Source organism: Phodopus roborovskii, unplaced genomic scaffold, assembly GCF_943737965.1.
Source record: "Phodopus roborovskii unplaced genomic scaffold, PHOROB, whole genome shotgun sequence".
NCBI classification, from domain to species: domain Eukaryota; kingdom Metazoa; phylum Chordata; class Mammalia; order Rodentia; family Cricetidae; genus Phodopus; species Phodopus roborovskii.
The window spans coordinates 4783551-4807863 of NW_026125278.1; the positions used below are offsets into that span (position 1 = coordinate 4783551).

The following is a 24313-nucleotide window of genomic DNA, read 5'->3' on the forward strand; positions in this document are numbered from 1 at the left end:
AAACTTTGTAACTTTGAAAGGTACTGAAAATAAAGATGAGCTATGCATATAAGTTATGGTTCTGGTGGTTTCTTTTAATAGCTTCAAATCAATTATCATTAGCATAACACAATGTTGCTTTTTTTTTTTTTTTCTTGTTTTAAAAGGGGGAGCGTGGAAGTCCAGGCCCACTTGGTTCCCAGGGAGAGAAGGGTGTCATGGTAAGAGTTGAATGATCTAAAAACTCGGTTTCTTCTTCATTTAATTAAGGCCTCCAGGGGGTAGACCCACCTTGACTGGAATTTAAGTGAAAACGTTCTTTTGTAATAAATTCCCTTTTTAGCTGTTTTGTATCCTAGAAAAATGGTACCAAATCCACACACAAAAAAAGCATAAAAATAAACTGCCTTAGTAAAAATTTTTATACAGTTATGGGAGAATAGTTAAACTATAAATTAGTCATACTGGATTAAAAAATTCAATTAAAATTCTGCATGTTTTGTGCAAATAACTGATTTTATTTCCTTCATATTTCCTTAAATCATAGGGCTACGAAGGTCCTCCTGGAGCTCCAGGACCCATGGGCCCCCTGGGATTACCTGTAAGTTTAGAACAAACTCCATGATTCTTAAATGTCCACTTTAATTTAAATCCATTACCTTTGCTGTGCCATCTTTGGGGATCGCATGTAAAATCAGTCGTGTGTTTGGTTATGGAGACTGCTTATCTCCACAATGTATGAGTGTTCTGACATGTTTCTTGCTATCTTGAATTTCCTTCCCCCTATTACATATAGCAACCAATTTCAGTTCTCTAGCCTAAACTTACGTGATTGTGTGTGTGTGTGTGTGTGTGTGTGTCTTCCTTTTTTAAGAAAGTAGAATCAGTCACCAAAATACAGCTGAGATCAGAGAAAGTAACAAAACACAAGCAGATGTTTTAGCATATTTTTTCTTAAAATTTGCAAATATTCTCAAACAAACAGTTAAAATTTGTAGAAAATGTTCCTTTGGTAAGTAAAACTTGAGCTTTAAATATATTCCATCTGTTGTTTTCAGAAAGATAATTAAATCTTGCCCCTAAAGAGAGAACATTTGCTTGTCACGGTTTGACAGTTATGGTTAGCATGAGTCTGTACAAGTTCAGCCTTAGCGGTGTCAGGGCAGAAGCTCTCTTTATAATCACCTTTCTATGCTTTATGGTGCTCCAATTCTAAAATCTGAGCTAGTTTTCCAGTACAGCCATAGACTCATAGACTTCAAAAGAAGAAAGACTAGAGCATGGTTGTCAATCTCTTCACTCGTGTAGAAGAATGAGTGAACTTCAAAACCTAAATTTGGGTCCACTTTCATCTACCTCAAGTTCATAACTATTCAGTGGAAATCTCAGTGCCAATAGCAGGATGACTCTCTGTGAGTGTTTGGTCACCGGGGCACCAAAGGTACCCAAAACAACCCATGGTATTGCCATTGCTCTTGTTACTCACCATAATGAAGAGGAAAGACCTGATAGCTGAAAAAAAAAAAAAACATGCACTTGGACTGCAGGACATAGAACAATCAATTTCACATTGATCAGAAAAATCCCTGGTGGCTAGCTTTTGCAGTGATAGCAGATGTTATGGGATTGCCAGTGGAGAAAAGCATTGAAGGTCTTAACCAACTCTAGGCAATCTGTATCCACTGCTGTAATAGTGGTATGGTGGTTTTGGAGGAACCAACTGTTTTATAATGGCCAGTGAGGCCTGCTGCACAGGGGGGACATCATGTCTCGTATGGTAAACCTGTGAAGATCACATGAGAAACCTACTATTGTCATTTGACTAAATGATCATATTGTCAAGAATTGCTTTCTACTTGCTTATGTTTATAGCCATGACTTTGTCCTATTTTCTAATGTCTTTATAGGAGACTTAATATATCATTAAACTTGACTTTAAAATGGCAACTTAACTTCCATTATAAGCTGCTTTTGGTATATTAATTTTAAATATTTGTGACATTTTTCATAGGCTCAGAAAATATACAAGTTCTATACATGGGGTCATAATAGATATCTTTAATAACAACAAAGAATTTTAACAGTAATAGCCATTGGTTCTTTGATGGACTGGGAATAATAGACTGGTTTGACTGACGAAGTGGACCTCTCCTTCCTCCATGGCTCATGTGCAGTCTTTCTAAGCACTATTTGTCCAATGAGTCTTAAAGCCTTTCACAATCCATTTCAGACAGACGTGACATTGTTCCAAAAAGTGAAATAATTTAAAGTAGAACATTAGGGAGGGACATGTGGTATTGGCTAGTTAAAATTTATTTGTATGGAAACTAATGACTATCATTTAAAAATCCATCATTAAAAATGCATCACGTAAGAAGGAAATAACTACTATTTTGGTAACAATGTTATGAATTTGATGTCTAAGTTTTTTAATTTCCAACATGTAGGGTCTTTCTGGGGCAAGAGGCGCACCTGGAAGCCTGGGTCCTAAAGGACAAAGAGTAAGTGACATAAAAGTATGTTAACCTCAAAAGAGTCACCTCACATTGATGTGGGTGACAAAAACAGCTCTAGATCGAATCATGCTAACATGGTATCATTTTTTTTGGTCTCTTTGTTCTATTAAATGAACTACCTATAGTGATTGAGATATGACTAATAATTTGTATGTATAAAATCATACATCTTCATTTTTTATTTTTACCTACTACAATATTGTATAGAATTCTTTTTTCTTATCCCCAACCTCTCCTTCCATTTGTAGAGGCATTATAAATGTGAAGATCTTCTTTAAATAAATTTCATTTCTGTTCACAACAGATTTACAAATTATAAAAAATGATAATAAAATAAAACAATAGGAAATAGAATGGAGCTAGATGGAGTGAATCAGTATTTTTCTATTGTATTTTAATAATTATTGTCTAACAATTAATGTGCAGGAATATATGTGAAGAATATTTATCTCCCAAATCCTCTCTTAAGCATGAACTCTTTTTATATAAGTATCAAGTAGCTGGAGAGATGAATCAGGGGTTAACAGCACTGTCTGCTCTTCCAGAGTACCTGGGTTCAATTCCCAGTAACCAACCACATGATAGCTCACAACTGTCTGTAACTCCAGTTCCAGGGGTTCCAATTTTTTATGACTGTCACAATAACTTCATGTATATTGCCTTGCTTAATACTCAGAGCCTCCTTAAAAAGGCACAGCACTGTGTCATGGAAAGCATAACCAAGGAAACCATGGTTCAAGGAATATTACTTGTAGAGATACAAAATGTCTCAACCAACATTCAAGCCATGACTTCTCTTACCCCTGAGCCAATGTTTATTTGATGTCATATCAAATATTAAAGGATACTTCTCTGAATTTGTGACTTTGGGAGTTGTATTTCTTTTTTTAATTAATTTTTATTTAATTTAAAACAATCTCGTTTTACGTACCAATCCCAGTTCTCTCTCCCTCTAGTCCTCCCATTCCACCTCCTATCCACTCCTCAGAGAGGGTGAGGCCTCCTGTGGGGAATCATCAAAGTCTGTCAAATTATTTGGGGCAGGACCTATGCTGTCCCCTGTGTATCTAGGCTAAGAGCGTATCATCCCTCCATGGGGAATGGGCTCCCAAAGTCCATGCACTAGTGATAAATACTGGTTCCACTGCCAGCTAGTGACTCCATAGACTGCCCACGTTCATGGGGCCTGATTCAGTCTTATGCATGTTCCCCAGCTGTCAGTCTGAAGTCCGTGAGCTCCACTGGCTCAGGTCAGCTGTTTCTGTGGGTTTCCCCAGCTTGGTCTTGACCCCTTTGCTCTTCACTTCTCCCTCTCTACCACTGGATTCCAGGAATTCAGCTCAGTGCTTAGCTGTGGGTGTCTGCTTCTGCTTCAGTCAACTTCTGGGTGAAGGCTCTAGGATGACATGTAAGGTAGTCATCAATCTCATTATAGGGGAAGGGCATTTAAGGTAGCCTCTCCACTATTGCTTAGAGTCTTAGTTGGGGTCATCCTTGTGGATTCCTGGATATTTCCCTAGTGCCCGGTTTCTCATTAAGTCCATAACAGCTCCCTCGATCAGTGTCTCTTTCCTTACTCTCCTTCTCTGTTCTTCCCCCAACTCAACCTTCCTGATCCCTCATGTTCTCCTCCCCTCTCCGGTTCTCTCCTCCTCTTTCTCCTACCTCTCTCTGCCCCCATCTCCCAGTTTAATCAGGGGCTCTTGTCCTTTTTCCCTTCTCAGGGGCCCATGTGTGTCTCTCTTAGGGTCCTCCTTGTTTCCTAGCTTCTCTGGAGGTGTGGATTGTAGGCTGATGATCCTTTTCTCTTTGTCTAATGTTCATGTGTTGCACTTAACTTGGCTTAAATTTTGGAGCTAGTGAACATTTTTTTTTAATTCTAAAAGCATGATTTCTAACTAACAAATATTTTTAAACAAAATAATAAAGATAAAAATCACTAAGTTTCCCTGTTGTAAAATGGGAAAGAGTATTGCAAAGTCCCCATTTGAGAATAGCTTTGATTTTATGTCTTGTGTGGTAGGTGAGGATTGAAGAGAATCCTTTGTCTTTCTTATCTTTATAAAAAGCTATTTTCCTTCCTGGCTTTCAGAACCACAGTCTATAAACATCTGTTATAGCAGATCTATTTTAGCTTGAATGACTTTAAAACTAGGAGGAAAGTGATTTGTACTCCTACTGTCATTTGGCTGTTTACACCTGGCCAGGACTCAATTCTTGATGAGGTCAAATGTGTTTTTCAGTCCAGTATGAGTCCCAGTGGGGAAGCTCAAACAGTTTGTGGCAAATGGATAAAAAAGACTACTTATCTGAACCTTTTGTTAGTTGAGTGATTTAGGCCTCATTGACTCTCAGGCAAACCCATGTCTCTAACCATGGTACATGCCGAACCACTGGAATGATACCATAAATCCTATGATAAATTAATTTGCTTTGCATTTTTCTCACTTCACTGTGACCATGTGTGTTTTCCTGCTTGGTCACTTTGTCCTTAGCTCTCACGTCTTCAGACTTTTCCATCATTTTCCATATAATTTACTCACCCTTTCCAAATGGCTCCATGCAATTTTAAACCATGTCACTCAGTAATTTCTACAAAAGGAAATATTGTTAGGGAAGGAAGGTGTCTTTCTTCACTAGAAGAACATCATAGGCAGTTAGTAGACCTTATACGATGAAGTACAATTGAATGGGGATGCAGAGATTTTTCATAGGTTAAGGGAACTTGCTGATAAATCATGAGAACCAGGGTTGTCTGTCAGCACCCGCGTCAATCAGCTCACAACTGCCTGTACCTCCAACTCCAAGAGATCCAGTGTCCTAGTCTGGCCTACACAGACACACACACAGACACACACACACATACACACACACACACCATGGCTCCAGCCTATTGACGTAAGTGGGAAAGCTGTCTGGCTCATGATCTTGGGATCACCCTCCGGTGTCACCCCAAAAGCTAAGGGAATCAGTTCTTCTAGCACTCCTGTCATTATTTTTGGAACGCCACTCCTAGATACATGTTCTCTGAGCCCATACAGCTTGATCTTATTGCTGATTTGCTCATCCTATTTGGTCGTGGATTCATACTATTCTTGAATGATGATACAAATACCATCATTGGTAGGACCATTCCTAGGAAATTCTGCCTTCTGACTACCATTTATATATCCAATCTTTGCTGATTTCTTGCAGTTTATGTAACACTTAACTAGTAACACAGAGGACTCTATGTCAACTACCCCTCAGGTTTCAGACCACAGTAGACTTTGCAGTTTTGTGACTTAATGGTCTAGAAACTGAAATACCATGAAGCACTAAAATAATCCACTAAGGGGAAGGAAAAATAGATCAAGGAGACCACAATACCAACATCTAAAAAGTAAGCTGAACGTAATAGTATTATGAAAAGAATTGTAATTGGAAGTAAGATGATTATACAATCATGCCTCTTACATAGCTGTAAAAGATAGCAAGATGATAACCATTAAAAGGTAGTCATAAATATACTAAATTATTATATAAATCCCCTTTATATTTAAAGTATTACTCATCTTAACCTTTTGCTAGCTGGTATGTTTAGCTGGAGAACATAATTGAGTGAAGAGAAGTTACTTGATATACTAAAGCACTTCATGCAATTCACAAAACCATTTCTTTTGTATAGTCCTAAATGATGGTAGGTTGACCCAATGGGTGACAAGGATTCAGCACAGCCTGAGCCATTGCCTTTCAAAAAAGTTGACCCTTTGAGGATCAGTGATCAAAAAGAACCCATGATGTCTGCCCAAGATTTCCTTCTGTGCCCAGCTGCCCACCTACTCACCAGGGAATGGACTAACTCTTTGAACTCAAGATCCCTTAAATTCCACATTCTCTCTCTAGAGCAGCAGTATAGAGAGGCAGGAAGCTGAAGAATTTGTCATTGAGACCATGCCACTTGAGACTGAGATGGGCTGGAGGGAAAACTATGTTAGAAATATTTAACATCTTTAGCTTTTCTCTAGAAAAGTGAAACTTATATGGTCATAAACACACTGCAAGTTGGCCCCTTCAAGGAACTACATCTCATTTTAAGATGAAGTGGCCTTCAGTAGCTTGTTTTTAAGATCAGTACTAAGCACTAAATTTAGGATCTCAAGTGATAAAGCTTTTTCCTCCAATCTGTGATATATATATTCCTCAAGAATCCTGATAGTGTTAATCTTGTTCAGTGGATCACTTGGTTCCAGCTGTGTAAATTAAGGGCCAGAAAAAGGATGCTCAGAATAGTTAGGCATGTAAGTGAGTTAAAAATTACTAGGGGTCACACCAAGATCCAGATCCAGCTTCAAGAACATATAAATACATTGAGTCCATCTGTCCCATGAATACAGCTATTTCCTTCATTCATGGACACTCAACCTATCGTAATTTATCTCAGAGGTTATAGAAAGGGGTTTAGGTTTCTCATAGAAGTCTTCCTAAGTAAACCAAATATTAATATTTGTTAACATTTCAGTTGACTGTGGTATCTTCTTTTAATTTTAGTGTTTGTAAGAAATAGCAGACCCAGCACATAATGTATCACTCACGAGCCTGGTGAATTCTTCAATATGCATATCTATGTTTCAAATACGCAATGTGTTTTTCTTTAATGGAGCTGAGGTACTCAATTCTTACTCTGGCTTTGAGACACCTCTCCCAGCTCACTGTGGCCAGTTTTGACATTCTTAAGGGTATAAGGAAAAGTCTGGGTATTCTGTTTGTGCAGCATGCTGTCACCCAGAAAAGACTCATAAGAGATCCATGAGACACTTTCAAGCTTACTGTTTTGTTTTAATACCATGCTGAATTACGTGCCTGTTCTAACAGTGTGTCTAATTCTTTTGGGCCTTATCCTGAACTTTCATTTGTCTTAGGAGCGAGATCAAGAGTGTGCATTAGCCAGTGGGAACCACCAGAGGGACCTACTATGTCACCATGCTACGCCTTTAGCTCATTAACTCACTCTTGCCTGCAGCTTACAGAATGCCAGTCTTTCTTAGAACAGTGTTTTCAAACCCTTAATGGCAACCTTTGGCTTTATGACTTTAATGTGACCTCTTGAAGTAGACTTTTGTCATCCTCATCACTGTGAGCAGAGATATCTCTTGGTAAATTAAATAGTAAGTGATGGAAGAGCATCAATAGTTCCATGGTGAACTTTGTATTCATGTTAGAGGTTCCAAGTTCAGCACCAGGAACATAAAAATAACAATAATAACCACCGTGGAACATTTTACACAAGAGTACTTTGTTGTAAAACATTATACAAATGAGTAGTTGCATAAGCTTTCATATTAACAGGAAGAGTGGAGCAACAGATCCTGGTGGGTGGGAGTGCTCCCTCCAAACCTGTGAGTGTGCCTGTGAGTACAGGAAGCCCAGGAATCCAGCCTGGAGAGGCATGTTGTAGCAAATAGATTTTGATAATAAAGTTATGGCCTTGCTGGCATATAGAAGAAGGCATGGAGCCAACTTAGGGCCTTTCCACTCAGCAGTTGACAGGAGAGATTGTATAATTGCTCTATACAGGAGTCTTCTGCTTTCCCCATCACCAACTGCCTTGCTGTCTTGACACTTCTCTGCTTGTGGTCAACTCAGCCTAGCCAAGCCCAGTCTCATCCTTTAAGCATCTCCACTCTTCATGCTGTCCCTCTGTCTGTTCACCTCACAAGCCCATGAGGCTGACCTTGCACTTCCAGATGGTGTCTCCATTCCTGACACAAATGTACCAGGTCTGCCTCCCTATGGACTCCCTCTCTTGGCCTTGAATTATTTACTCTTTGTGTGATTTAACTATGCATGCCATCAGTTCCATGATGAAGAAACTCATGGTAATGTATCCTGTGGAGCTATCTCTTTTCTACAGAAGGTGTTTGTGTAGGGGGCAGAGAATTAAGTCCGCTACAGAGCCCCTTTGAGATAGCTATGCTTTAGCAAGTTAGACTTATCGCTGTCTGAGAACAGCTGGCTCTTCTTTATAGCTAATTATTGAGTGAATATTGAGATTTGCCCTTAAATGACATTGCTCTGCCTATCCTGTGCTCCTGCCATCTTCCAGTAACTGCTATCCAGTAGGCAATAGTAAGTGCAGTGTCCTGAATGTTTATTTTCTAAAGATGTGAAGAAACAACAGCAATTCCAAAATAATGGAACTTAAGAATACTGTTCAGACAAACAACCCAGCCACTTCTAAGTTAACTTGGAGTTGGTTTAATAATAAATCCCAAAAGACTACTAAGTAATAAACAAAATGAGAAAATAATCACCTTAGGTTATAGACACTTCAGCAACTCTTGTAGATATTTTTGTACTCATCTAACTTACTATGTGGCATAAAACCTTTAAAACATGAACTTGATTATTATTTTAAAAGGAGCATTTCAAATTAACAATGGGTTATTTACTTCTACCTGTAGGGACCCAGAGGACCAGATGGCCTCCCAGGGGATCAAGGTGCCCACGGCGCTAAGGTACTTGCTGATTCTCCATTTCATGTGCTGTTAAATTTGGCAGAGCTATTGTGCCCTGTATATCTAAATAATGGTGTATTCCCTTATAATGCATAATTTTTTACTGCACATCAGCCATATGTTTCAATATTGAGCTACATACTTGATGCTTCTATTTCTGTATGGTACCATGTGTAAGATTATGACTTAAATTCTGACCAGTCCATGTGATATTGATATTTTGTTAGGGTGAAAAGGGAAATCAAGGAAAAAGAGGGCCTCATGGTCTTACTGTGAGTAATAAACTCCTTCAGCATGAACATTTTCTACCTCCTTGCCTTTTACATTCTTCCTTGTGCTATTTTGAGAAAAAGCTATTATGACCTAAGTATTTTTCCCCCATGTGTAGGGTAAGACTGGAAGCCCAGGGGAGAGGGGAGTTCAAGGAAAACCAGTAAGTTTTTGTCTTTAGTGTGTTATTTTATTAATAACTAAGCTGATGTGATAAATGTTGCTTTTACTTTATTTTCATTATGATGAATTCTTCTCTAAAACCTTTGAAATGAAAAGGTTAGGTACATAACCACAACAGGATGTAATAAAGTGAATACAGGAAGCTTCTGTGACCTCTGTCCTAGTTCCATTCTTCCTCGTCTTGAGTACTCGTTTGTCCTTTGGAGTGCAGAGACATGCTTCTGCTTTCTTCTTATACTGCTACAAGATGGTGTTAGGCATTTCCCTACCTTCTAACATCTTACCAGAATTGCACAGCTCTTCCCCCGAGAAGCAATAATTTCTGTAACTGTCATCGTGAATGAGTAGAGAAATACTTTTTTAAAAAATGCATATACAAACATATGCACATATGATAATTACATAAATTAGTACATAGCTTACATGTATAAATATTTGAATTGGTTTCATTCTGAATCATAATGCTAATGACACTTTGTTTTATCATACAAATATATCTTATGCATTAAATTTGAATAATTTGCTACTCTAAATGGATTACAGTTGAGGAGACAGAAAAGGCCAGGATATCTGTGTTTCTGCTGGTGGTGGTTGTCATAGATGACTACCTTTGCTTGTCCTATTTGAAATCTGCTGCCCCCTGCCTGTTATTTTTCATAATAGCAATGTATTTGACAATGCTCAAATCTAAAATACCAGAGATTCAAAAGAGAAAAAATAAATGATTGTCCCAAAAAAAGAGCATTCCCAAAGGACACCCCTTGTGTCTTTGTATTCACCATGTGAGAGTTTATTATCATGCCAGTATAAATGATTCTTCTGTAGATTTTAATCACATTGTAAATTGGAGGCAAGGCTGAGCACAAGTTCATTTCTTTCATTTTAAAAAAGTGAGGCTCACAGAAATAGAATTACTCATTCTGTATACTGTTGACCTACCTTAGAATTTTATCTTCATTTCCAACTTAGATTAATGAGACATTTCCTTAACCTTGAATGGCATTAGGATCATTGTCTGTCAACTAACTTATATAGCACAGAGTCCTGTGGACTCCTGGAAGGGTTAAGCCACCTTAACAGATGCCACAGCCAGGACAGAAAATGATGAGTTTATGATATCTGTTGAGGTTCATGAGATTCTTTGCCTACATTCGCTCCTCCTTTGCTGAAGTGGAGTTTTAGGAAATCAGAGAACATTTCACTGGAAAACCTAAATGAGCCCCAAAGATTCACATTATCTTTCAGAGTAATCTTACAGTCTCTGGTCCTTTAGATACTGTCAAAATAGGCAATTCTCTATTACACAAAATGTATTAGAGATCAGACAACTTTTCTTGCCTGCTCCTAAAAACAACACAGCTTTGGTTTAATACATTGACTACTAGAGCATATTTTTGTTCACCCATGATGAAGAAACTAATAAGATCCATAAAAGAATCCTCTTCTGAATCTCCATGATCTTACTCCTCCTCCTCCTTCCCTCCCTTTCCTATTCTTCCTCCTCTTCCTTTTTCTTCTTCTTTGTGGTAGAGACTGAGTGTCTAAGTACATGCTCTATCACTGATCTACCAACCCTGCCCCAAGAACCCAAACAGTCAGAATGAAAAAAAAAAAAAAAAAAAAACCACTAAGTGAAAAGTGAATCCAACAAGTACCCTAATAATCCTGAAAACTAGGAAGGGTGTATTTGTCTATAGACCAACCTTGTTCCCATATATAAATATCCCAAAAGTCAAAATCAGAAAGAAACCCCATGATTCGATGGTTCTGTGGGGTCATAGAGCCTGGGTGACTGTTTCAGTTTATCTAAATCATAAAAATTATAACATTCATAAATTACTGAATTTTTAATGAAGGCATCCTATCAATCCATAAGACAGGTGTGTAAAAATCTCTCTGATCTTGTATGTCTCTGATTTTCCTCTTTCCTTCTTTCTAATTTTCCTTCATGTGGTTTGAAATTCTATTATAATTTTGTTCAGTTTTGATTATTTTTTTCCTGGCAATACTGCTTTGGAAATGGCTTCATTTGATGGGAGTGTCATTCTCAATAGTCCTTTATCTGACGTGATCTCCCATTTTTATCTTGATATTTAATTAAACATATTCTGGTTGGATCTTGCTTTTTCTGATAATCTCTGCCTTTTAATTGCGGTATTTTGTCCATTTCTGTTTAGTCTAATTGTCATGACTGAACTTAGGTCTATTTTGTACTTTGTTTTCTTCTGTTCTGTTCAATGTCTTCTGTCTTGGAAAGTATATGTTATCTATTGACCTTTGATTTGTACTGATTAATAATTTAAGTAGTTATTCTAGGTCAGGTTCAGTAAACTTTCCCCATAAAATGCTAGGAAGGAAGTATTTATGTGACAGAATATATGTAGAAAAACATCACATAGGACAATTTATTAACATGTTGCCTTTATACCGTGTTTTGTTAATGTATTACATCCATATATATTATGAATCCCTCATTGTAAACAAAGATTTTGTATGAATATTGGTAAATTTTCATTTGCTTTAATAGAAATTAGTGGTATACTTTAGAGCTTGGTGTGAGGAGACAGGCTTTCTATTTATGTTCTCATTTGCCATTCCTAGTGATCTTCATTTTTTCTTGAAGGTTTGAATGTCCAAATGCTGATGTTTTCCTGGAGTCTATGAAACATCTTTTAAGTTTCTTTTAGGGAAGTTTGCTAGTGGTGAATTATTCTGGTTTTGATTTGTGAAATATTTTTATTTCACTATTAATCTTGAAGCAGTTTTCATTAGATATAAAACTCTATATTTCATTCCTCAATATAAAGAGGCCATTGAGGGAGAGGGGAACTTCAGGGGAAAATGATCATGTATCACTGTTATTACCTTCTTATGGAATAGGTAGTGATACATATCTTGTATTGAGTTAGACATATTGTTGGTCAAATACTGATTCTTCCTTTTACTGCCTGATTTAACTTTGTATAAATTATTCAATCCTTTTGAGCCTCAGTTTATCTACATTTATAAAGGAATATTCATGTGGAAGGAACTAAAGAGATGTGTCAGAATTGTGAGCAATCCCTGCTCTTCCAGAAGATGTGTGTTTGATTACCAGCATCTGCACAGGGTGGTTCCTGTGATTTCAGCTCCCAAGGATCCAGTAGACTTTTCTGATGTCCTCAGGCACACAGGAACCTGTGCATTTATGTTACACACACATGCACACACACACACATACACACATATACACACATGTGCACAAACCACTAATAATAATAATAATAACCATAATTATAACAAATTTTGAAAAATAAATCTCTTGTGCTTATAAGAACTGTGATTACTATCATATACTGATCACAGACTCCAAATACATAGCTACAACAGTATTTATTTATGTTATTTTCATGGTCATTTGTTCCCATGATTACCGAGTTGAAGTCATAGAGTTGTGAGTTCTGTTGCAAAGTCATATATCATTAATAACATTTGAAAAGCCTTAAACAGGATTTTTATTTTAAGCCAATTTGTGCTTTTCATTTTAATTCTCAATAAAAATTGAGAACATGGAAATTGTATTCTTGTTTTGTGAAATGACCTCAGCACAGAATCCACATTAATGGATACTAAGTTGGTTCTGTGTCCAAACATGCATTACAGAACAGGCACCATTAAAAGGTCTGAACTTTGATTACATGCTTTAGTTAGAAGAGCAGGCAGAGCAAGGTCTTTGTATTAATTCTGTCGATTAATTTAGGAACCTGAAGTAAATAAAGAACATATGATTTTTCACACCTGAAATAAAGCCTAACCACAATAAAAAATAAATAAAATAAATAAAAATAATTTTAATAATTTTAATAAACATAATTCCACTTCTAGTAAATGCCCAAAGTAATAGAAAGCCAGGACTCGGATATTGCATACCCATATTCACAACAGCCAAAAGCTGGGGCAACCTTAGTGTTCCCTGACAGATGAGTAAACAAAATATGGCTTATACATCCCTGGGAATATTATTCAACTCTAAAAGGGATGTTTGATCCACACCACAAGGAGGAACCCTGAAGATATTCCACCCAGTAAATAAGCCAGACACAAAAGAACAGGTATTGGGAAGATGAAAAGGTTCTGAAGATGGATGGGGATGGTTGATAAACATTGTGGATCTACTTAATGCTAAAGAATTATATTCTTAGTTATAGTAAATCTTACATATATTTTATAACAAAAAGAAAAAATAAGTAATGAATAGAAAAGAACCCACAAGCAAAGGCAAGGTGATTAACTAATGAAAACCTTTTCATTTGTTTGTCCAGGGCTTACAAGGACTCCCTGGCAGCCCAGGAGACAGGGGGCCTGCTGGAGAACCAGTAAGTTTCTTTTTGCTTTTCTGATTGTGACTTTCTTTACTTTCCACACCTGTTCACCAGCAATGCTGTGAGTGACCTGCTTTAGAAACAGTGTTGACTCTAGATAGCAAACACAAACTCTACAGAAGGGGTGTTTTCCTGTATCCGCTCTGCAGGATACAAACGTGTGTGTGTGTGTGTGTGTGTGTGTGTGTGTGTGTGTGTGTGTGTGCGCGCGCGTGTGTGTGTGTGTGCGTGTGTGTGTTGTTTTCAGTACCTGTGTGGCTTCGTGCAGTCAAATTTGGTGCTTTTTCTCTTATGGTGCTTTTCTCTGCCATTGTTAAGAGGGCCGTGTTTCTGCTTTTGAAAAAAGAAAACTTTGTTTTGGTGATTCCAGGAATTCGCTTTCTACATGGCCTACTGTTCTTGCAGTTGTTACATTGCCTCATACCCAATCACCAGCTCCATAATGAAGACCACATAGCAAAGCCAGTCTCTGTATCTGATTGGCCCAAATATGCAAATGTGACAGAAATGCTGTTACATCAACAATACTGAAACCTATGCCACAATCCCACGGCTTGTTTCAGCTCTGGAGTTTCCATGGAAAGTGCATTATGCAAAGGAAAGCTCAGGATACATTCCTCCCTCACAGCTTCATGTTTATTACCAGTGAAGTCATTCTTCAGGCCGGTCATGTCAGATTGCTGGAATGTGCTTCTGAGATTCATAACACAATAAAGTCTTTTGAGCCACTAGGTCGATATCATCACCAGTTGACACAAAGGTTTACAGGTGGCCTTGGTGCAATTAATTCAGATAGTAACAAGTGGAAAAAGTTACCAAAGAATAAAAGGTTCACACTTAACCTATGACATAAGCTCACTGAACAGTAAGGGTTCACAATATGTATAATCCTGGCCTGATAAATATCTAAGTGGTGACATTGATTTTGCATAACTAAGCCTTTGGTTTGCTCAGTTTTCCATGCCTCAGCCTGCTATCCATCACTAATGTTTCTTTGACCTGAAATAATACAACCCTCCTCTACACAGCTTCCTTAACTATCTAAACTCCGTAAGCTCCTGGAAGCCAGAGATGATTTCTGTTACCTTTTTTAGCCTTCTTTCCTGATATGGTGCCCAGCATAGTCCATTTGTCCAAAGTGTGTTTGTTAAACTGAATAAACAAAAGGCCATGCCCAAAGGTATCATTGACATAGTAAGGTACATTACACTGAGAAAATGGAATGAAGACTGATGGGATTTTATTAGGCAAGTATTATCAGTCAATCTGTGGTCACAGTGGAAGCAAACTCTTAGGATTTATGTAAGGGAAGACTTGTTACTTAAAATCCATTCAAGAAGAGACTTGTTAACAAAATGGCTTCATAGAGCTTAAATGTCAATGTGAAGGGAAGTGTCATGGGACTGGCAAATAAGGTGTAAACCAATTTATGATGGACATAATAGATTTTGTGTTATATATCGGAACTACTAGTTCAATCATAGAAATGAATGAAATTAGTAAAATGAAAATGGCACAAAAATTAAATACATTTTACATTTTGACAATAATACAATAAGAACTACAACCCTTCCATGGCCATTTTCTACATTATACGACAAACATTTCTATTAAATAGATCACCAATCTTGGATTCAGTCAACAAACAGTTATTAAGAATCTTCTCTTGGTGTTTAACAGTAAGCATGATGTTTCCAGTCTAGCGATAGAATAAGGTATTGATTTGAGTATTACATATATAAACAGGTAATTGTAAATTGAGATAAATCTCAGAAAGTATAGTCAGAACTCAATATCCCCGGGGAAGCAGTTCAGTACCCTGCTCACAGACAGTCTGTGGATGCTCAAAATCCTCATACACAATAGAATTGTGTCTTTTGTCACCTATTAATTTCTTCATGTGTGCTTTAAATCATCTCTGGGCTGTTTATAAAACCTAATAAGATATAAATCTTTTTGCATAATCACTATAGTATATTGCTTAAGGAACATTGGGAAGAAAAGGTCTATACATGATTATGATAGACATTTTTAAAGATTTTCTTCTTTGTGTACGTGGTTGAATCCATGTGGAAGAATGGACAAACTGTGTAGGAGTTAAGATCTAGAGGGTTGATGATAAATAAGCTGTCATAATCTAGACACTCAAGAAAGCTTCCCTGAGCAGAGCCATGTGATGTGAAAGGAGAGAAATGGTTATTTGAGCCAAGATGAGAAAATTTTGTTCCAGAAGTAGAGGCAACATGGCTATGACAGTTGGACAGAAAGCAGGTACAATACAAGAACAGAAAGGACATAGTGCCCACACACACACGCACAGCTCTATGTGTCCTGTTCCAAGGGATTTGTACAGTTATCTTAAAAATAAATGAATGTCACCAGAGGGAAAGAACCATGATCAGATTATTGTCTTATAAATATTATCAAACCAAGCAGTAGGAGTCAAGAGCCAAGATCCGGAAAAGATGCAGCCAAAAGTCTACGATAAACAGGCAAGAAAGAAGTGGAGAGAGGGAAAAGATTCCAAAGACGTTAAGAGCAGTAGGAGCAACTGAAGTATTTTGAAGTGTTATTCCTAAGTGTCTGGCTTCCTGCATTAAATATAATTTATTGAAGCAAGGAAGCAAGGAAACATTGGGCTGGAGAACTGAAGATTACAAATTGAGGGATGAATTTGAGATGCCTTTGAGAAAAGTTATATTGGCTGTTGGATTCAGATCAGAGAAGTGCACTAAAGTTATAAATATGAGATTTGGGGCTAAAGAGATGGCTCAGAAGTTAAGATAACTTGCTGCTCTTGAAGAGGACTCAAGTTTATTTCCCAGAAACTCTGTGGTGGCCCACAACTACCTATAACTCCAACTCCACACAAAGACATCGTTGTTTGGAGACATAGTACCATAACATGACGATAGTGGAGAGGAGAGAAAATAAAATGCCTTTTGAGGTTAAGGTGCTTGGTGCTAAGCCTGGCCACCTGAGTCTGACACCTGGGACACACATGGTGGAAGGAAAGAGAAAGGAATTAGTCCTGTATGCCACTCTCTGGCTTCCATCTGTGCTTTGTAGCTAGTGCCCCCCCATACACAATAAGTGAATAATAAATCAATAAGCAACCATGAGAATTGAGCTTAGTCCCAGTTGGTGTTCCTCTTATGCTACAGAAGGGAACGTTTTATTCTACAGAATAGAAAATGTTTCAGAGAACTGAGCTCAAAAGTTGGCTTTTACAGACAGAAGCAAAAAGCAAAGGAGGCCTGAGAGCTTCACAAAGTAGAGTGAGACAGACAGTCAGAGAAAAGGCGTGGCACCCAGTCATGGTGGCCAAGTGTCCCCTCGGTAGGGACTACGGCAGGAGGAGCATCCATGACTGAGAGTGGCTGATTGGTGAATTTTATTCCTCCTTGAGTTCTCAGAAGAGAGGATTGAAGCTTCCTTTTGGTTCAGTGTGTAGCTCTGTAGTATTTGTGTTTTCATTCTGTTCTGTTGGAGCTTAATGAGAAGTCTTAGTCTCAAACAATGGTCTCCTCTAACTATTTTTGTAGTGGATGTAAGGCTGGAGTTAAATGTTTAAAATTTCACAATGTTGGTAGAAAAGAATAAGAATGCAAAAGAAAGAAAGGAAGAGAGAGAAAAAGATAAAGAGAGGAAGGAAGGAAGAAAGGAAGGAAGGAAGGAAGGAAGGAAGGAAGGAAGGAAGGAAGGACAAAAGAAATAAAGCTGGCAGTCCAGCCACTGTCTTGCAAATCAATTGCCTCTAAAATAGCCACACCATGTGTGACTATTTTCAAGCTGTGACAGAAATGTTGAACTGTTGAGACAAAAAAAAAAAAAAAAAAAAAAAAAAAAACCATGACCCACAAACCCAAAATACCAGTTGACCCTTCGAGAAGGTTTGGTGCCTATCCACCTTTAATTTCATTTAGTCATTCGGGTCCTCTGTTGCTCTCTTTAGCCTTTGCTTAATTCTGTGGTGGTAAGTGAGTGTAGGGACAAGGTCTGTGGTTAATTTAATGCAAATATCCAGGAATTGGGACATTTTGTATAAGTAAAGCAAATTCCTATAGCTACCAAAAAAAAAAAAACCAAACCTTGATTCAACAACATAATACACATTCTTCTGAAGCTCACATAAAACATTTCCCAGTATAGACCATATTGTGGGCTAAAAATATGTCTTCACAAATTTCAAAGTAGAAATATAATACAATGTCTGCTCACAGAGCATGGCATGATTAACTTGAAAATAGAAACATGCTGAAAAATCTCAAACCTTCAGGATATTTAAAAACACATGTCTAAATAATATAGTGTTAAAAATTAAATCCAATTCCAGCACCATGGCTCAGTAGGCAAAAGGGGACAAGGAGACCTTAGTTCAGTCCAGGGGACCCACAGTGCAAAGACAGACGAACTCCTTCTGATTGCTCTCTAGCCTCTGCAAGAACACTGTGGTACACACATATTCATACATGCACGCATGCATACACACACACACACACACACACACACACACACACACACAAATAACAACAATGATGATGAAATAAAACTCAGAAGAAAAACTTCCAAATATCTTAGCTAACTTAAAGTGAAAATACACCCTAAAAATTGTAAATTAGAAGGAAATTTGTAACATAAAAGTTAAAAGAAATATTAAAGGGGCTAGAGAGATTGCTCAGCAATTAAGAGCACAGGCTGCTCTTCCCGAGGACCCAAGTTCAATTTCCAGCACCCACATGGCAGCTCACAACTATCTATAACTCAGTCCTAGGGGATCTGACACATTCACACACTATATATACAGGCAAAGCACCAATACACATAAAAAATAAATGAATCTTTTTTAATTTTTATAAAAGAAATATTAGAAAGGCAAATGGTTTCAAATAGTCTAAGCTTCCAATTAAAAATAAGAAAATTAACTATAAAGTAAACATAATAAAGTAAATAATAAAAATAGAAGCCAAATCTAGTTTTAAAAAAAATCAATTAACCCAAACTCTTATTCTTATAAAAGAAAAAAAGAGAGAAAATTCCTCAATCCATGGGCATAATAATCAAGAGAATATAAGAAAACACAAATCACTGCTGTCAGATACAAGAGAGTCCATCCCTACTGTTCACATGAAAACTAAAAGGGATGAATAGCTCATAAGTCCACAAACTCTGTAACTTAGATATGATTCACCAGCTACTTAATAGACTATTTCGACAAAAAATTACTTAAAAACTGATCATTTGAATAAGTCTACATTGGACAACCACTTAAATATATAACCAATAACTTACCAAAACAGAAAGCATCAACCCTGGGTGTTCTCCTTGACAATGTCAAATGAACATTTAGCAAAAAAATGATAGGGATTCTCTGTAGCCTGACAGGAGCTGGAAGCAGATCTGACTTCTACCTGGAACTTTCCAGGAGGCCAGAATTGTCCCAGGACCAACAGACACACACGTCACAGGAAAAGACACAGACCACTGTCACTCAGGAACATAAGTATGGAATTCTCAACACAATGTTAGATCAGATGTAATGCTGTGTATTATACATCATGACCAAGCAGGATTTATTCCAAGTAAGCAAAGGGAGTTTAACACTCAACTACCAATGTAATCCATCACCTTAGTAGTCTGAAGAAGAAAATACAGTGTTATAAATACGTCAAGGAAAAGTATTTGACAAATTCCCATTCATGGTATAAAGTAAAACACAGACTCTCAGAAAATTAGGAATAAAGGGAAAAGCCCTAAGCTTTGTGAAGGGCACATATTGGGGGGGAAAAAAAACCTTTAAATCAGAAGAATGGATATATTTACTTATATTCATTTATTTGGCAAAAAAAAAAAAAAAAAAAAGAATAAGGAAAGAAATGAGCCAGCAAGTTAAAATATCCCTAGGAAAACCACAAATGCACACTGCTAAATGACAGAAGCCAAACTTGAATGTTATATACCATTGACACTCTGGGAAAAGCAAGACTATAGAAATAGAAAAAAAAATCACATTTTTTTTCCTTTAAAACATTTTTGTTTGTCACATATTTTCAAGGGTTATAAACAGATATGAGCCTGCCATGCATAATAAATAAGGTGCATTGTGAAAGCACTTAGCACATGTTCTATTTTCATTCTGCAGTTGTGATAGAACATTCTACCCAGAAGCATCTTAGAGGAAGAAAGGATTTTTCTCAATTGATAGGATGCAGATGTAGCCTATCATTGATGTAGCAGAAGCAATGGAGAAATGCTGTTTGCTAACTCCATTATAGGTCTATGCTCAGGTCACATTCTTGTAAAGCCTTGGACCACCTGCCTAGGGAATGGTACCACCCACAATAGACTGAGCTCTCCCTTATCAACCTAAAGCCAAGATAGCCTCCTCTAGACAATCCACAGTTCAAGATAAGTAGGGGAGCTCAATATTCGATAACCAGTAGGTATTTGAGGAATGTTTGTTGAATGAATGAGTAATAGTACCCTTTATTTTTATTTTGACTACAAGCATAGTTTAACATCATTCATGAAACAATGCCAATGGATCAAATAAAGCTATAATTTTATTTACCTAGGGAATAAAGTAATATGCCAGTAAGTACTATTCATGAAAATGAAACTGAGATGCATTGTTTATTTCAAAAGCAAACTTTGGTTCCCCTCTCTTCAATTTATTTGACTACAGGGAGCACGAGGGCTGCCGGGTAGTGCTGGACCTCCTGGAGAGATGGGTGTGGAGGTAATAGCTTACAGTTCATTCTAATCCTTGATTCAATATGTTTTACAAGACTATGTGGATAAAATACATTAAGTAGATGTCATGAAAAGTCATTTTATAGTGTTTTATGTTTGGAAAATAAACCTAAAACTATAAATGACAGAAGTAATGTGCAAAGGTTATTTTATACATGAGAAGTTCTCCTCTAAGAACTCCTCTAGTTCACTGCAATGATTAAACAAGAAGTGACTAAAGATTTCCCTTCCTTGGAGAGAACTGACTTCATAGCTCTTCATTCTGTTTAGACCTTTGAAGTCATCCTATTTACTACAGCATTTGGAATAATAAGCCATGTTTGTTATAATTATGAAATCAATAACTTCATTTCTGTTTCTTACTCTGTAGTAAGACTATACATTGCCCCACTTCCCTAGTATTTATGAAAGTCTCTCTCTCTCTCTCTCTCTCTCTCTCTCTCTCTCTCTCTCTCTCTCTCTCCCTCACTCTATCTTCTCATTGGCCTTTCTCAGACTCAGATGAAACTGTACTTCCACTTCCTTGGCTTTGCTGGAACTCATGCCTTCCTCTTACACCAACTTAATTACATCCTGATGGTGTTTCATGTATCCATCTAGGGAGCCCACTAACATCTCTGGTGAGAAGCTGTGCATTCGTATTCCTCATTTTCTATACTTGAAGGCCATCACTTTCCTAATCTTCTGTGTTCAGGAGCATCTCACGGAGAGATACCATAGGAACCCTAAGCTACTCCTCCTTCACCCTCTCCTTCCCTTTTCTCTTTGAATAAACCTTATATCCATTTTTCCTCCAGCTTTATGCTGTGTCTTCCCCAACTCCCCTCACACTCTCAGCCACTCATCACAGCTTATCTTTATTGTATCATTCTTGAAATTCTTTAATAGTTGCATAACCTTTAAATAAACATCCATTTCTTTTTTAAAAAAAATTCTATGAACTTTATTATTAAAAAAAACTTGCAAATAAGAAAAAAATCGTACACCAAAATTAACCAATTTTAAAAAAATGTTCTATATGGTTTACTTCTGACATGTTCTTTATTAGTTATTCTTTATAAAATGTTATTCTGCTTCTAGGCTTGGAGACTTAGTTCACCTTTCTTGACTATGCCATACCTCTGACTATGAACTTAGCTAGAGATGCAAGAATGCATTTAGAGTCACTGATTCCTTTACAAGTTAATAATCAATTTCAGAGTGTAGTCAGCATCAACAACCATTGTGTGGCAATGCGTTAGAGCCAGTAATGCAGGTGCTAATATGGAAATAAAGGAGCAAAGCAACTGCTGTTTTACCCTACTTGGGGGAGGGGAAAATAAGACATGTATAAGGAAACAAAAACAAATGAGATTGACTTAGAGAGCTAAGGCTACAAGGGACATAACCTAAACACAATAAAGGCAGTATACAGCAAGCCAAAAGCTAACATCAAATTAAACGGTGAGAAACACAAAGCAATTTCACTAAAATCAGGAACAAGGTAAAGCTGTTCACTCATGCCATTTCTATTCAATACAGTACTTGAAGTTCTAGCTAGAGGAATAAAACAACTAAAGGAGATCAGGGGGATACAAATTGGAAAGGCAGAACTTAAAGTATCACCAATTGCAGATAATATGATAGTATACATAAGTGGCCCAAATAATTCTACCAGGAAACTCATACAGTTGATAAACATATTCAGCGAAGTGGCTGAATACAAGAATAACTAAAAAACAAAATCAGCAGCCCTTCTATATACCAATGGTGAACTAATGGTAGAGAAAGAAATCAAGGAAACAACACCCTTCAAAATAGCCTCAAATAATGTAAAATGTCTTGGTGGAATTCTAACCAAGCCGGTGAAAATCTGTACAAGAATTTTTAATCTTTGAAGAAAGAAATTGAACAACAATGCATCAGAAGATGGAAAGATCTTCTGTCCTCATAGATCAGTAGAATTAGCAGAAAATGGGAGAGATGCAATGATATGATTAACACATACGCAAAACTCTCAGCAAACCCATAAAGGATGTGAGTAAAAAAGATTGATGGGGTACACAGAGGATGCAAAAAACACATCTTCTACTTCTGGGAGACAAAAATAACACAACAGCAGCTGTTGGAGCTTCAGACCTAGACAGAGCCAAAGACTGAAAGAAATTTTATGCTTTCAAGGTCAAAATAATCAAAAGGTCACCCACCAGAGCTAGACTCATCAAGAAAGAAGCCTGGAAAAAATAATTCAGAATATGCATCTCTTTTTCAGTGTGACAACCTCATCATTAATTCATACAGTATATCTCTTTTTTTACAAAGTAAGAAAGTTAATTGATCTTAAGGAAGCAGGTTTTTCAGTGACCACGGGAGGAAGGGATGTGATGATCAGAAGCGGGAAAACATCTTTGAATCTGGGGATAGATAGTTCCAATCTGCAGGAAATAGATTATTTCATATCCTCTAAGGTCTCAAAGATGAAAGATTGGGGAAGAAATATTCTTTACTGTCCTGGTTTCAAGTGGAGCTGTTTTTGACATTTAAACTGTTAAAGAATCCCAGAAAATCTCCGTAGTAAACTTTGAAGTGTTGGTGGATGTGGGGAAACCCTCTTCTGCACACAGACTCTTCCCTTTGAGATGGAACTCAAACCGCTTTCACATGGAGTTGGTACAGCCCTTGGAACATGTCACATCTTTCTCTTTTAGGGACCTCCAGGCACTGAGGGAGAATCTGGCCTACAAGGTGAACCAGGCGCTAAGGTAACCACTTGCCACAGTTTGACAAACACCATCTTTTTTTTTTTCCTTTGGAGGGGGCAAGGTGTGTGCCCCATTACACCGATCACAAACACGTTCTTTAAGGCAGATGAAGGCCATCGGAGAGAAAGTACTTTGGATGCTGTCCCTTATGATATTCACTCCGTAATTAGAAGAGCAACTTGGGAGGGAAAAGGCTTAGTTTGCTCTTTGTCTCTTCAGGGAGACATTGGACCAACCGGCAGCACTGGATCGGTGGGAGAGCCAGGGTCACGGGTGAGTACCCTCAGTAAACAAACTTAACGCACTGATCTACTTGCTTGTGGGGAACTCAAAATGTAGCTACCTTAGACACATCCAAAAGTAGAGTAATAAGCCTTTCACATGCACTACAAAATGTCTCGTGAATTTAAAAACTACGCAGTAAACCCTATCTGCTTTCTTAGTTGGGCATTTAGAATCCTAAGTGACTTTTCTCAAAGCTAGATGTGCTCTGATGAGCCTTGCCTAAAAATGCATGGTCACGTGGTTACCGCTTAGTGTTGCACAGAGAAGAAATTCACAAATCAATGGTCAACACTTCAGGACATTTTCTAACCTAACAGACAGATGAAACATTGAAATGTAATGTTCATTTCAAAACCACCCCAGGGCCATAGGAAGCTAATGAGATGCAAGAAAATTGTTATTAGTTGTATCTTAGAAAAGTTATAATAATATAGACAGGCTTTAAACCATGGTAAGTTTTTTTTTCCCCAAAGTAAAAATGTTCTAGATAATTTTTAAAAGTCTTTGTTCACTAACAGATAAAGTAAGGAGATTTATTTCTTGCACCTGGCTTGTTTATTTGCATTTTCCTTTTGTGGGGTGGGTATAGTAGAGATCCTCTTAATACAGGGATCATTAATGGGAATGGTATACTATTAATTAGTACTAATTAATTCACTTCAACTTAGTTATGAAGAAAGCAACACAGCCGTAACAGCTTCATAAGCTATAGTCCATATTTTTGCAAA

The 24313-nt window shown here is 37.3% G+C and overlaps 1 protein-coding gene across 1 annotated transcript in view; it reads left to right on the forward strand.

Annotated features, from left to right (window-relative positions):
• The window catches only part of Col24a1 (collagen type XXIV alpha 1 chain), a 259948-nt gene that overhangs the window by 144975 nt on the left and 90660 nt on the right, over window positions 1-24313 (forward strand). The window contains exons 27-36 of the mRNA XM_051194789.1: window positions 147-200; window positions 527-580; window positions 2427-2480; window positions 8939-8992; window positions 9220-9264; window positions 9381-9425; window positions 13747-13800; window positions 20492-20545; window positions 23247-23300; window positions 23520-23573. Coding sequence (XP_051050746.1) covers window positions 147-200; window positions 527-580; window positions 2427-2480; window positions 8939-8992; window positions 9220-9264; window positions 9381-9425; window positions 13747-13800; window positions 20492-20545; window positions 23247-23300; window positions 23520-23573 — 522 coding nt within the window. The remainder of the gene's footprint in view (window positions 1-146; window positions 201-526; window positions 581-2426; window positions 2481-8938; window positions 8993-9219; window positions 9265-9380; window positions 9426-13746; window positions 13801-20491; window positions 20546-23246; window positions 23301-23519; window positions 23574-24313) is intronic.